This window comes from Stegodyphus dumicola, chromosome 6 (assembly GCF_044657685.1).
Source record: "Stegodyphus dumicola isolate Sdum_Otavi_A_Nest chromosome 6, ASM4465768v1".
Lineage (NCBI taxonomy): Eukaryota > Metazoa > Arthropoda > Arachnida > Araneae > Eresidae > Stegodyphus > Stegodyphus dumicola.
Genome location: NC_140773.1, coordinates 192,203,640 through 192,219,514, shown reverse-complemented (window position 1 = coordinate 192,219,514; position 15,875 = coordinate 192,203,640). Strand labels below are relative to the sequence as shown.

At 32.6% G+C, this 15,875-nt stretch overlaps 1 protein-coding gene across 1 annotated transcript in view; it reads right to left on the bottom strand.

Annotated features, from left to right (window-relative positions):
• The window catches only part of LOC118198707 (otoferlin-like), a 228,403-nt gene that overhangs the window by 25,102 nt on the left and 187,426 nt on the right, over window positions 1-15,875 (bottom strand). The window contains exons 26-28 of the mRNA XM_085819712.1: window positions 14,742-14,840; window positions 12,307-12,354; window positions 6,676-6,866 (exon numbers count right to left, since the gene is read on the bottom strand). Coding sequence (XP_085675838.1) covers window positions 6,676-6,866; window positions 12,307-12,354; window positions 14,742-14,840 — 338 coding nt within the window. The remainder of the gene's footprint in view (window positions 1-6,675; window positions 6,867-12,306; window positions 12,355-14,741; window positions 14,841-15,875) is intronic.

Sequence of the window (15,875 nt, the reverse complement as noted above, 5' to 3'; positions counted from 1 at the left end):
GGCATTACATTCTGCTTTTGCAGGGGAATTTCTGTTACACAAACTCTTCAAATGTTACAAGAGGCATTTACAAGATAAAACTATGTATAAAAAATTGTTTTTGAGTGATACAAAATGTTTAAAGATAGCAGGAACTGCCTCTTACATGCACAACCCTTTGGTAGGACATCCACCTCAGATACTGAGCAACACGCCATTTAAATCCATCATTCATTGCTTAGATCATCATTTAACAATTATGAATATTTCTGATCATGTCCCTGCCATTTGGATCATATCAAGTAATTGTCAGAGATCTTTTGGACTTGCGGTGCATCGCTATAGTCCAGTTATTCAAAAATGCTGAAGTTTTTCTAAAAATATAAACGCATTTTAGTGGCTCATGAGATGCTTTCTGAAAGCAAGTCCGTCTTAAAATACATTATTGCCAGAACACGCATTTACGCATCTGATACAAAAACAACTTGATAGTCAAATAAATAGTACTTGAAAAATGCATAAAAATCGAAAAGTCGTGCATTATTCGGGTCAGAAATCAATTTCTTCGACCGTCGTGGTATAGTGCATCACTAATTTCTACAAATTGGTCAAACTGTTATTTGAAAATATTATTCGAGCAATTTTTGAGTTGAGGAATATTATTTAAGCAAAGAACGTTATTTGAGTTTTAGAGACATTTGCATGAAGCAATTCATAGAAAATGGCCTGAATTATGGTAAGATGACTCATGAATTTTGTATCACGATAATACTACTGCTCACAATGTTCTTGTTGTTCGTAAATTGTTTGCCAAAATTTCAACAGATACGTCTTTGTCAGCTTCGAATTCACTTAAAATAGCATCATACGATTTTTTCTTATTTACACGATTTAAATCGCAGCCTCATAGTTTTGAGTCTATCGACGCAATAAAACAAAATTCTCTAGGAGTCTTGAAATGGTTTCAGGAAGACGACTTTGAGCCACGTTTCAAGAACTGGGGGAAGAGAGTTAGTGTAAGTGATTTGCAGTTGTAGAGGGTTGCTTTGAACGAGATAATAAGTATTGTTCAATGAACTGTAATCTTGCATTTTATGGAATCATTTCCGATACTTTTTTTTTTTTTATCGCAGTAGTACTTTTTTCGCTATCTTGTTTAGGGAATTAAGCCTTCCCAGCTAAATAATTTATCTTCCTAATATACGTTTTACATAAAGACATTTTTGATTACATGTACATTGATTTAATAGCAAGAACTGACCACGCTCTATCAAATTTCCGTTGATCATTGGCGTTTTGAATGTTAACTTACACCTGCTGCATAATTTCATTCTCAGTCATTGTCAAATTTATGATACAATTAGAACAGCTAAAAAAATCTTCCGTAGTGAGGTAACACCAACATTAGTTCAGATTTTATACAAAATTCATGATCGTAAGACCGATATTGCAATTATAGAAAGGGTTTATAATCATGACTTCTTTAACTCAAAGCAATATCGGTCTGAATATTTTGGACTTTGTCGTCGATATTGAAAATGTAACCGACCCTTTACTGTTTCTTAGTGGTTTTTAGTATAATAAATGTTATTTTCACAAAACCATTGTAAGGAATTTCTTGGCTTAATATTAATCCCGCAATTCCCGACAAAATCGCTACATTATACGACCATAATTTCTTTCGTTCATTAACTTAGGCAGTGTTCATAAAAGATAAAGGCATCATATGTACATTACAACGAAAGCCTGTTTTAAAGCTATATTTTATATAAACTCTAAAATATAAAAATGGACTTATCAAGCAGGAATTATTCATTAACCCTTTGCGGTACAGTGTGTCCGGTCTGGACACACCTAAATATTTCCTTCTGTACGCACAGAAAAATTGAATGAAAAAGGATTTATAGGTTATTATAGGTTACTCTGAACCTTCTTTATTTATAGTAGATGGCAGCTCAACGCAAACCAGTCCATATATTTTAGCCATGTTTAGTTTTTTAAGACCCTCATTTTTCAAAGAAATCTTCCAGATTTTTTTAGAGTATAAGAGGAATTGTTTGAAAAGAAATTTCTATGTTATTTTTTTGGCTGTATGCTAATCTCCTTATTCTATATTATTTATAAATTTTTACCTTGAAATCTTGCCTAAAACCAAAAGGCGAACCCTAGGTGTGCCCAGTCCGGGCTCACCGATAATCTAGGACAACTGAGAGTCTGTATTCTTTGTTTTCAGTTCATTGACAACAATGCTCATTTCAGCACTCTTTTCGAAGCTCTATTCAATCAGTGTTTCACTTTCGGCACACCCACAGAATTAAAACGATAAGTGCTATCTTCACAAAATTTTACTTGTGTACTTTTCTAGGCCTAATTAGACTGCCTCACCCCCTTTTTTTTAAATCAAAATTCCAACTTTAAAAGATACCGTGCCGGAAAGGTTTAAATACAAAAATTAACATGTACGGAACAAGAAATAATTACATTTTGTGGAAAATTGGATGGCTTAGTTATCAGAAAGACTACACAAAATCAGCAAATCAGTGACGCGCTGATTGACCTTTAAAAGTCTGATTACAAGCTGTTATCTGGGTTGAATCTGATTAATAAAAAATGACAGATGGTTGCTCTGCAGGATATCATGTTAAATTGTCTTAAATTGTTCGGTTGATTTGCTGACATTTTGGGATGCTGGAGGCGCTTATTCATTAGCCTACAAATGCGTTTTATGGTGGAGAAATGATGTGGTGATTTAACTGACCAAGGAAATGTTTGAAAACCCTCCCCATCTTCTTGTTACCGGCTTGTAGGTCGTACGACAGTAACGGTAGGATTTGGCCACTGTCCTGAATGTCTTTAAACACGATTTATACTGGCTTTGAGCAACTAAAGTAGCCTTTGCCAGGACATTAAGGGATTAATTAATTACATAAAATTCATTCTCAGAGAGTAATCGAAATTAGTAAAAGAAAGAGGCGTTTTTCAATCTGTGCAAGATATTTCAGCGAGATGTGTTATCTTACGTCATTGTAAAGCATCACTACAGAGTAATTCCGCATAATGCAGTTAAGAATAAAATAAGCTGCTAAAATTATAAATGATGCTGAAAAATGTAGTACAAAGTAGTGAAAAAGATAGAAAAAGTATTTACAAGTCCATATCATCTGCATATGAGGGAAAAAAACATTGTTAACCGTAAGGGATAGAATCTGCGATCATTGAGTAATCACGAAATTCCAAATAATTTTCGAATAATTTTGTAATAATTTGGAATTACAAAATCTTGAAGGTCACGTGACGTCTCAGACGTCTGTGCTGATCATCAGGACTCAGTTTAAAAAGGCACTCGTCATTGAATTCGTCTGCAATAAATTTAATTCCCATCATCACTACAAATGCGTTTGACAGTGTGGTATTGCAGAGGTAAGCAGTCAATGGACAGCTCGAGCATAGATTTCGCTCTCTGAATCCCTTGTCTATATCCTGTGGTTATATCTGCGTAAACCACATGTCACATAATTGGTACAAATGTGATAGCCATTCTGATGATACTCTGTTTTGCCTTCTTGGAGTCACCCTAGTACGGCCGCTATCTTTCTGATGTGAAATTTTGCTGTTGTTCTGTTTCTATGCCTATCGTTTTCTCCTCCAGCTGCTTTCAGTCCGATGGTACAGCCTGTTTTAAATTGTAACATATCCTTATAGTGAGCGGGAACTCATCGGAAAGGCATTCTTTCAGTCGGAGTGAAGAGTAGAAATCAAAATCTAATGGAAGTTTCTCTTTTAAAGTCGAGTTTCTGTAGTTATTATACCGTTCGGTCAGTTCCGATGGGCTCAGCTCTTGCTGTTCATTCGTTTCACATTAAAATTTAATTTTTTACATGTTAAATTGAAAGGTATTGCCCTATAAAGTTTCATTATAATTGAATTATTTGGTCTAAGTGTGTTGATTTTCATGTCTGAGAGTGTATATATGCAGTCCTAAAAATATCCAGTTCTTTGAAACCTGACGGGAAACAACTGGAAGACGAATAGTCTATTTTCTTCAAGCAGTTTTTAAATAGATATTATAGAAGGATATTTTCACGTTGACAATATTTTTACGTTGATAAGCCTAAAAATTCTAGGAGTGCGTTAGCAGTTTGATGGATTGCCCAATAAATGAATTATCACAAAATTTTTGTCGAACATTCTTTACTGTTAATTTGATATGAAAAAACACACGAAATATAAGTAGCCTGGTAAGATCTTAAATAAGAAATTTTAAGCATTAGAGAAAAAAAGAATTTAGATAAAATTATATCTATAAAATAGTAAACTATTAAATGCGCGGATCAGCAAATTCTCTACTTTTCTGAGATTACGTTTTCTAGAGTATCATATATCATGAAAGCTGACATTTAAATTATCACAAGAATTGTTTAAAGAGAACATCTTGCTCACACTTTATGATCAAAGCCACAAATTTGCTTTTGTAATACCTGTAATCCTGCTAGTGTACGGGAGAATTGAAAGGTCAAAATACTTAATCTGGTTCACATACCTCAGTTTTAAAACACTGATCGAGGCATTTGCTCGTTGAATTATGAAGAGGTGATAGATTTATCGTCATTGCTATTTTCGGACGAGGATTAGCAAGATCAGGACATGCTTCGAAATGCATGACAACGAAAACGGCAAAAAAAAAAAAAAAAAAAAAAAAAGTTACGCAAGTTTGTCAGTAAGAAAGAGAATTAAGAATGAACGGATTCTTTTAGTGTAGTGATCTCAAACTCAAACTGGGTGCGAGCCAAATGCTCTACCTGAAAACAGCTGAAAGTCCGGAATTTTTTTTTTTTAACCAAAATGAAAATTTCTCATTAAGAATCGTATATTATCGCAATATTTTTATTAACAAAATTAAAAAACATTTAAAATAACTTTTAAATTTCACTCCCTAGATATTTATCAAAACATACATAAACAATGATAATTATATCTCAAAAGCAAAAATTCAGATATTTATTTTTCTGCATAAAATCTAAAGTCTGGAACTTGCAAGACATTTTTGTTTGTTACAATTTGTAATTCAAATATACCGGAATATAAACATTAAGTTTTCAGACTGAAATTTATTACAAATAATTCTAACATGTTTAATTAATCATTAAACAATTTAATTTAATGGCACTAAAAATAAATAATTTATGAAAACTTTCTAAATTTTTGGAGAAAATTTTCCACGTGGAACTAAATTTGAGAATAAATAATAGCAATCTAGTCTACCTCTTTTATAAATTAAACTTACGTTCGAAGTATAAATAATGTTTGTATATAAATAACTATAAACTTTTTATCTCTTACTACACTTAATGAAGTTTTCAATCAGATAAAGTTTGACGCCTTGGAATGTAAGTGCCAGAAATTATCTTCATTAAGAATTGTAGATGCTCATCGGTCAATCGGGTTCTTTTCTTATTAATTTTCAACTTCGAAAAAAAGCTTTTCACACATAAATACATTCCCAAGAAAAGTGCAAAAGTTCGTAAATGAGATTATTTATTTTTTTATAAGTACGAATAACAACTAATAAATATGCATCTTCAAATCTTTGAATAAAATATATATCACACTGCAAATTAAACAGTTGCGTTTATATTTCTGGTGCGTTATTCATGGTTGTCTTCAATGCTAACAAAAATAATGCAAACTCTGACTTGAAATAACTAGAACCTTGAAATCTTTGCAACAAAATACATGCAACAAATACGTAAATGAAATGTATTCTCGGGCCGTTTAAAATTGTTTTGAGGATCGCTAGTTTGAGACTATTGGCTTCATGTATACAAGGTAGGAGTTAAAATGTTTTGATAACACCTACAATGGTTTGTAATTTTCGACACCACTTCCAAATTTATTTATAGAGAAAATGAGCCCATATTTGTAAGAGCTGAGTGTTTTTAACTACTTCTCCAGCCGCGCATACAGTTCAAAGACAAAACTTATACTGCTTTGATTTAAAATTTTATTTGAGCTATAAGCTCAAATAAAACGCACTTTGAAAATAATGATTATAATACAATAAATCCACTTCTACAGAAGTTGGTTGCCTATGTAACTAACTTCTGTAGAAGATATCTTTGGAAATAAATAGTATTTTTAGACTACTATAAACAAACATTGGTACTGACCATCACCATTCTAAAGCGACCTCCTTCACAAAAAGCCTCGTCAAGAACTGTTGGTGGTCTTCTGAAAAGTTAGATTTCGTTTCCCTAGGTTATTAGAATACGGCAAATCACACAAGGGCAGCTGCCTAATGAGAGGAGTGTATTCGTGGAGGAATTATTAGAGGAAACTGGCTTGTATTAAACTTACACGTAAGGGAAACCCCCAAAACACTCATATATAACATCTATATACAATATCTGCTCATATATAATATCTACTTGCTTAGATTCGGATTCGAATCGGGCTACCAATATGTAACAAACTTAACAATTCGGGTATTGGTGCAACGGTAGTGTAGTTTTTATTGCATATTTAAATTTCATCTAGAATTCTTATTGGGAAAAAATAATGACATTTCCAGAGATTTTATGAAATTTTCCAAGGAGTTTAGGTTTAAAAATACATTGCATTAAGCTGTGCGTTTGCGTTGTTATTGCTGTTCGTATTCTGTAAAAGTATTTATAAAGATATTTTAGATTCAAGCCTCACCTAGATGATCATCTGGTGAAAAATGGTCGGCATCCCAAACTTCGATTTCAAGCTTGGGCGGTATCTTGAATTCTGTTTCGTCCCACGAGAAAAGAGACACTTTCTTCATCACCAACATTTTGCCCTCCACTTCCAAATAATCGAAAGAAAAAATGAAACGCCAGTTAAAATTACCTTCGCCCGTCAGAGACCTGCACGAAATTGAGGATATTAAGAAAAAATATATAATTTAAGCCAAACTGTAGTAATATGTGCATGAAGATTTATTTTTTCTCTATTAGCTTATATATAATATTTTTCTATAATGAATTAATGCCATATGAAGACATTTGTTTTTATTTAAATTAAAAAACTTAGTTGTTCAAGTGTTATAAAAGGATATTTAACTGTCCAAGTCAGAGCTGCGCCCATTTTCACAAAATAGGTTGTGACGGCATATTAAACATGCATTTCTAGCTGGCGAACAACAATTTCTATTTTTGAAGGAGATGAAATTTCCGCAATGGAAAAAATGACACTTTTTCGAAATATTTAAAAAACAATTGTTGTTTTGAATATTTAATGCGCACTGTCCTGGGGACGATTAGCTGGGTCCTATTAGGAAAGAAAGTTAAGCTGAGCAACAATGGAAAAATTACTTATCAACGAAAAATGAGTGAGATTACTACAGAGACAGTAAATGATGCCTGCCAGAAAAACTTATAATAGGTTTTTCGGAGTGAAGATTATGAAAAATCGCGGAGAATCGAATCACGGATCTTCTAATCTAGCTAGGCCGAAATTTGAACTATGGATCATTCAGTCTTAGCTGTATGTGATAAATACCTACATTACCAGAATACGCTCGAGGGAATAGGATATTTCCTTACAAACTCTGCCAAAAAAACGAAAATTTCTAATCGATTTTTTTACTGGAGTTTGAAGAGTTCTCTTGTAAATTTTATTCTTTGGTATCATTTATAACTTAGCCTCTTCTTTTCTAATAATTATTTTCCAGTTATTTACAGTTATTCAGTTATTCCAGTATTTACATTAGTCTTTTCATTGGTGTTGGTATATTTAATTATGGCAAAGCACACTAGGGCTATCTGCCTAAGGGGAGGAATGCCTTCGTGGAGGACTTTCTAAGGGAAACTGGCTCGTATACACGTTACACATGGGGAAAACCACGAAAACACCCATGCAGCCAGCCCGTTCGCGGGATTCGAACCTCGGACCGAACTACCAGTGTTCAGCGACTTTACCGCACGGCCGCTGGTGGGCTCTCTTTTCATTGAGTGATGATTTAGCTATCATAACTAACCGGAGTTATTATATTTAATTGAAAATAAAAGTAAAGTGTTATTTATAAATTATTTTTGTGCTAATTTTAATATCATAACATGAATTAATCCTGTTTTCTGTCCCCTACATAACTTTTCGATCAACAAACTCTACAACTTAAAAGTACTGTGTCGCCATTCGGTAAAACGTTATCTTTCATAATTTTTAAATTTAATTAGCAAACTCGCGATTTAAAAAAATTGTGTTGCCATTCGGCAAAGCGTAACATATTCATTTCTTAAATTTAATCGGAAAACTCAGCGATTTAACAGAAATGTGTTACCATAGCCTGATATAAAATATTTTCCTCTTCCACGCGCCAGTGTGTTGCCATTCCACAAAGCGCAAGATATTTAATGTGTTTATTATTGATGAACAAACTAGGCGATTTAAAAGCAATAAACGCAATATTCCATCGCTATTATTATTAAGTACTAACTGCATCCGTAAAATGACACCATTTTTTCTTTTTTATAATAACTATTTTAAGCTTTTGACCGTGCTAGTAGCTAGCATTGTTAAAAAAGTAAGGGCACAAATATGCAATTTCCCTTTTTAACATAAAATTCAATCATAAATTAAACTAAAATCATTTTCAAATTTTTTAGGGTTAAAAGATTTTTCTTGGACGAAATTTTTTAATTTACGGAAGTTTCTAGGAAGGGAAATTAAAGGCTTAAACCTCGTTAACCTTCCAACAGTTAGACCACTTAATTGACTCTTATGCGAGGTAGCTGATAATGCATACAACGAAAGCTTTGAGACCTATCTATTATAAATGAAAACCATGGAAGTTTACGAAGTATTCATTATAATTATAAAAGCAATTACTTACGGAATAAACTTCTAACCATTCCATTCGATGAATAGGAATGATCAAGAATATGAATACCGCAAATGCGAATGGGACAATTAGCAGGTTTGTTCTTCATGCCTGTCATGCTGATCACGCAGTTCTAAAACAAAGAAGTTTAATGATTTGTTGTTGAAGATTCAAAAGTACAGTTATGTGATGTCTGCTTCATTTAGTTGCCATTTCGTTGTCTGATAAAATCTTTTGCTCTCTGTAGAAAAATTGTACTCTAGTCATTACGTAATAAAAGGTTTTGCGGAGAGAAAATGTTCATATTACCTGATAACACATGAAAATTCGTTGACGTTATTTTGCTCTGTGCAAAATAAGGTTGAATTTGCAAGACAGTGATATCTAAAAGATGCCTAAGAATGAGTTCTATATTACTAAAAACTAAAGTGCGCACCATTTACAAATTTAATCAATTTTACAAATTTAATCAATGGATATAATCATACTGAAATTAACTTCAACATTTTTCCTGTATCTAAATGCATATTTTATGGAATTTGCTGTCTTCAAGACATAGCATGCCAGACATATCTGTCTAAGGAAAGTATGCCGTCGTGATGGATTGTCAAACCAAAATGGTTCACGTTTATTTTACAAAAGATGAAAATCACGAAAACTTCATGCAGCAAACCCGTTCTCAAGGATATGCTTAAGATGAAAATGACACTCAAAGATTAGTTACGGTCAGCTAGATGGATGGTCAGCTAGATGGATGAATACCTCAAGTTTTTGCAAGTACTCCATCTAAATTATGAATCCGCTTGCTATTTAAAATCAAAATAATATGCTTTCTGGTGAAGGCTGGCAGAAGCAGTGGAAGGGAAAAGAGAATTAAGCACATAAACAAAAAATAAAACAAAAATGGCGGGGAGAAGAAAACCTGAAAGGATGCAGATTGTAACGTCGAAACAGAGGATTCGTTAAAGAATTTTGTGCTCTCGTTAAGCTTGCAGCTTATTGGACTCACTCCTGCTAAACCTGCTGTTAACTTTGTTCCCTTTGACTCACGCTTGCTAACACAATATTTTTTGTTATCTTTTTAATTTCATTATTAAAGTTCACTTCATCACGTTCTTTGCACTCACACCACATAAAAATCAAAAGCAGAATCATAAAAATTTTTATAGATAGCATATATTTAGAATTGTCGATGCAACTTTATATTATTTTTGAACCTTTGCGGCGAATTAGTTTTTTGTGGTCGTTTCACTTTTTTAACAGCTAGCCGCTGGTTCGGCAAGTCGCCTAATGCAATTACGATAAAAAGAAACAAATACATCTGATGATTGTAGTACATTCAGCTAGTGTCATTTCACGGATCGCCTGGTAATTAATAAAAGAGATAAAGAACTGCATGATTTTAAACCATTTGGTTTGTTAATCGATAATAAGCAGATTAAATTTAAAAGAAAAATTAAATATCTTACATATATGTTTAGAATTCCTGATAGAGTGGTAAAAATACTGCCATACATTTTTTTACATTCGCTATATTATTTCTTTAAAAATAATATATGGCAATGACATTTGGTGACGATATTCTTTTACTTGTAATGCCCTACTTTTATTTTATATTCCCTTCATATTTCTTAAAAAAATAAACCTGGCTTTAAAATTTGATGGTAACATTTCAAACAAACACACACACACACACACACACAAAAAAAAAAAAAAAAAAAAAAAAAAAAAGAAGAGGTTTGAAGCTAATTGTACAGCCGGCACTAAAATCTTGCTTTGCCAAATTCCTCCATGAAGTTGGAAAACGCTTACCAAATTAGATTATCGAGTACTATTAAAGCATCTAATTAACGATTTGATATGTTTCAGAATATTTCTAATATCATGATAACACCCATGCTCAGTCGGACATTTCGATGAAAGTTACGATTTATTGAATATAACTAAGATGTTTTATGTCATTTTCCCATATTTACTTTCATCATTCCAGGGCACTTCAGAATTCTCCGAATGGTCGGGAGTTCACTTTTTTGAAGAGTGTCAAACAGAACCTCGAAGGCTTTTTAACAAATAAAAACCTAACAACTCAATATTTTTTTTCCTAGCTGCCAAAGAGATAACCAAAAATAATAGGACAAAATAGTGTTTATTATGCTTCAATGATTTTTTTTTGTACTGCTTCACGACCCAATATATAACTAAGTGAATATTAGAACACTCAACGTTTGATATATATATATATATGTATATACAATTTTGGAAATTTAAAAAAAAAATTGCGAATCTACGAATGTAAGTAAATTATAAAATTTACCCCTTACCAACATTTAAAGACAATTACAGAAGGAAAAAATAGTTTATATAATATTATTATGAGTCGATAACATACTTTTAATTGTATAACAGTGGCTTAATAACTCATTTTAAAAGACATGGATTATATTATTTGTTTATTTAGCCGCTTAAAATAATAATCATAATAAAGGAAACATGTATAAAGATTTTAATGAGTCCAGCTAGTATGTTTTCACAAAAATATTTAATACCTCTAATAAGATCTCACGATTTAAAAGCATTTTTCTGAAGTCAATCAGATTAAAAAGCTGAAAAATTATTCATAAAAGAAGAAAAATTATTCTTAAGAGCACTTTATGGCTTTTAAACTACTTTATTTTTAACCAATAGGAGACAATTTTGAAAGTTACATATTTAACAGGTTGCCAAAAGCAACGTGCTGGCGAGTAGAAAATAAAAGTGTTTTATTTCAACCAGTGACAACACATTGTTTTTAAAAGCCGAGTTTATCGATTAAAATTGAAAGAGCTTTACATTTTGTCGAATGGCAACTGTCAAAAGTTGATAAAAATCTTTTATTTCAAGGCTATTGCCGTTGCTGAGACTGAGTTTCGTTTAGTTTGTTAGTCAAAAATTCATTAAATTCGTACAAAACATGAATTAAATCAAAACCAAATTCGAAATTCAAAAATTGGGTTTCGATATGCACGTGTTAGGGTAAAGAAATGTAATTTGGTAGCTGTAAGTCTCTCCTACAGATTCTTCATTATTCGATAATAAACTTCTCTCTACAACGAATTTGAAGCTTTGTGAAAGTGATTTTTTTCACTTTTTGAAGCAAAACTCAGCACGTGTAACCCTCGGCCTGATTAACGGTCATCGTTGCTGATGGTGGGAAAAGCAAATTCCATCATGAAACAGGAAGTTGACACATCCAACACAAACGATTCTACAACAGTTTTCGAAATTCCTTTTTTTCTTTTTTTTTTCTTTTTTTATCAAACAGTTTAAACGAACAGGTTTTTCGTGACGCAGATTTCCGTAGGATAAAATTTTTTTCGAGTTCGAGTGTTTTATGAATATGGAATCGCTTAAAAATATGAGGGGAAAAGGACGAAAGGAAAAAAGTATGGAAGGACATTTTTCATTCCCTGAATACTGATTATTTTTGAAGCAGCTGCGAAACGTACCTGTAATGCACATCCGTGGTCTGGGCCTTTTCCTTTCCAGTTAGCCATCTGAAAATACAAGAGATGCGTAACATTAAAAAAAAAAGTCTTCTAATATATGTCATTGTCATGCTTTGGGGGGGGGGGAAGTACCTTAAATGGCATATGTCAGCATCTGCATATCCATGAAAAGGACAGGTTTTGCGTCAAAACTTACATTTGTTCATAAGGTTATAAACTTCAACTAAACATGTAGTATTTAATGTATAAGGTATTTCTCCCGCTTTCCTAGCTTGCCTTCGTGGTGTAGTGGTTCTGCACGCTGAGCCGGTATTCCAGAGGTCCGTGGTTCGATTCCCGGTGAAGGCAGTTGCTAATTTTTCATCTCTCCGGCTTCCAAAATTAATCCTAATGTCTCTACAGTGGCACCCGAACTAAAAGAGTGGTGGATGAGGATTCTCCACACCTAGGATTTGGCGATTGGGTCCTCAAAAAACATCAATCGTTCTTTAAAAAGGGGGGTATATAAGGTATTTCTCCCGCTTTCCTAGCGTGCCTTCGTGGTGTAGTGGTTCTGCACGCTGGGCCGGTATTCCAGAAGTCCGTGGTTCGATTACCGGCGAAGGCAGTTGCTGGATGTTATGCTGGATGTATTGAAATTTGAAACGGATGTGAGCAAATAAAATGAATAAATTTAAATAAATAGGTACTTTCAGATTATCTAGTCTCCTGTTTCAACATTATAGAATTGCTTTGGTTTCGGTGTTTTTCGAGCTTGCATCATGGAGTTTAACAGTAGCAAAGTTTACAAAGTCACCAGTTTCGTCAGAGTGCGAATAACCACGAAAACGGCAAATGTTATCTGATTAATGATAATGTCAGTTACCTGAATTTAGTTTAAAGCTGGAATTTTGCTTAAAATTAGTTTACCATACAACTATACAATATGGAATAAGATGATCAGATATGCTAAGGACAATTTAAGGTTTCTTATTCAGTATTTATTTAATTATTAATATTGAATGCCTATGTTTAGTTAATTTTTAACGATATAACATGGAAACAAGCTTAAAAAAACCACTCATTGGTGCTCTGATTGTCACTGACGCTCAGATTTGAAAAAAAAAAAAATGCATATTCTGGACATAAAAACAAACAATCACGATAATAATTGCCATTGACATTTTTGCCACTGCCAAAGCTGTTGCCAAATTTCTGACTGGAATTGTGTTTTATTGCACATGCTCCGACGAGAGAGGCTCATTAATAAGCACATTTATAACCTGTCCTGTGGAGGCATGAAATAAGAGGGGAAAGGGGACAAAAGAACTCCAATCGGAAAACTCCGGATTTTAATCTAAGACCCCCAAAGATTAAATAAATAGAGAAAAACGCCAATATAAAAACTTTAAATTAAGCAAAACAGCAACCTTATTTAGGCATAGATTTTTAAATAAATCTCTACCGTTTTCGATGGCGATCAGACTCAGATCCTTGTATTTCAGAAGCAAAAGCATTCTGCTCAGAATTGCATGAATTCTTTTTACTCTTGAAAAAGAGGAGATTGCGTCTGATCAGCCTCTCGAAACTGATAGAGTTTTGCTTAAAATCTAAGGTTACAGCAAGGTTGCTGTTTTGCCTAATTTTAACTCTACAAAGTAATTTTTTATTAAAAATTTCAAATAATCATAATAATACATAAAGAAAAAAATTAAAAAACACGCAAATTTTTAAAAAATGCGATCTGATTTTCTCATTTAGATTCTGTTTTATTACCTGAAACACTTTCGGATTAAATACTTATGGCAGATCTACTAATTTAAGATTTCCAGGAATTCAAGTGATGGAAACTTTTAATCGTACATGTGCAACTAATTTTTTGATAAAAGTAATTGTGTGAAACTGTAGATGGAGGAAAAGCTTCCTGCGACATTATTCCGTTACAAACAAATGCTTTGGAACTTATTTATTAAGGGAAAGATTAAACTATTCAAAACATAGCTGTGCATAATTTTCAAAGGAACACTAGAACAATAAACATATCCACTACCCTGATTGGTATAGTGATTAGCATTTCTGGTTGTACTGGTAGGGAAAAAGCGGGTGTGAACCTTAGGATTCGTCTATAAGTTTGTTTTCCATCAAGATTGGATCGCGTCTGAGCAAAAGTCGGACTCATGTATAAAATGCCTAAGGCCAACAAAGAAGCACTTTTAAAGCTCTTGATCATAATGAAATTCTTTAACCTGATCGAGATTCTCTGATATCTAGATCAAGAGTTAAGAACCAATAAACATTTCACCTAATAAAAAGAAAAATGTTGACATTTTTCTAAAATTTTCTTGTTGTTTGCTTTTAGCGCATATTCTTAAACGTTTTTACGGTGATTACAAAATAATTGCGAAGAAACTTGAGTAACCTGAGGAACTTAATATCTATAAATACATTCTACTCACCCTTTAACATAAATATCAGACATCTTTTCTCCAGTGAAGAAGGCATCATCTGCTAGAATTACTTCATCTGTGTTCCATATGATGACACGAAGCTCGAAACTGTAACGAAATAACGTTTACGAGGGATATTCATACATTACTAACAGTCATTCTAAATATTAAGATATCCAATTCAAACTATGATGTTTTTTAAACGTTTTCTGCAACTATCCAGAAATTTCTATGCTTGTTTTATAAAAACTATATCGTGGTGTGGGCTGGGAGGACATTGACATTTAAACAAATGAGGATGTTCATGTTCCACGAATTTAAACTTCTTTCAAAATTAACAGCTAAAAATTTGTACAAATAGATAGGTAAGGATGTGACAGTTCGGAAACCGACTAGTTCTGTGGCTGAAAAACAGATTGACATATTAGCCTTGGAGTTAAAACCGCACTTATTGCTAGGAAGTACAATAATTGGTTCGACCATTATTGTACTCTAAAACAAACTCTGGTTTGACTCTAAACACTTCATTACTTTTTGACAACGTATATTTTAACTTTTAAATTTGTCGATATAATCATAATTTATTCAACAGAACTTCTAAGTACATTTCAACATTACTCCAATTAATAAAAAATAATCTAATCCCACATATTACATGAATACAAAATAAACGTTTTAATTTTTTTTCTCCCCAAAACTATTATTTACCGTAATGGCATAAATGTTTATAAAATGACTAGTTTTCACAAGGGCCTTTGACAGCTTCGGTAAAACGATCGAAGTTAATAGTTACTGTAAGCTTTTATTAATAGAAATGCAGATTTTCAAAATAACCCATTGTATTTTAATTCCTAAATAAATATGTTTAAAGTTGAAATTACTTCCTTAATAAAAATCTCTAATGACAATACAAAATTATTAAAAAGATTAAAACTAAATAACGATGTACAGAAATGAACTTCTTGTTGTGGATAAAACTATGAGAATTATGAAAATTTATCGCTTTGGGGAACTTCTTTTTTACATGCTCCACAACAGCTGTCAGTAGTAGTCACTTTATTACCTAAACCGTTGATCTTTTTCATTTAAAAACTGAGATTTGTACATTATTTAAAATATATGTTATTTGATTGTACATCAAGG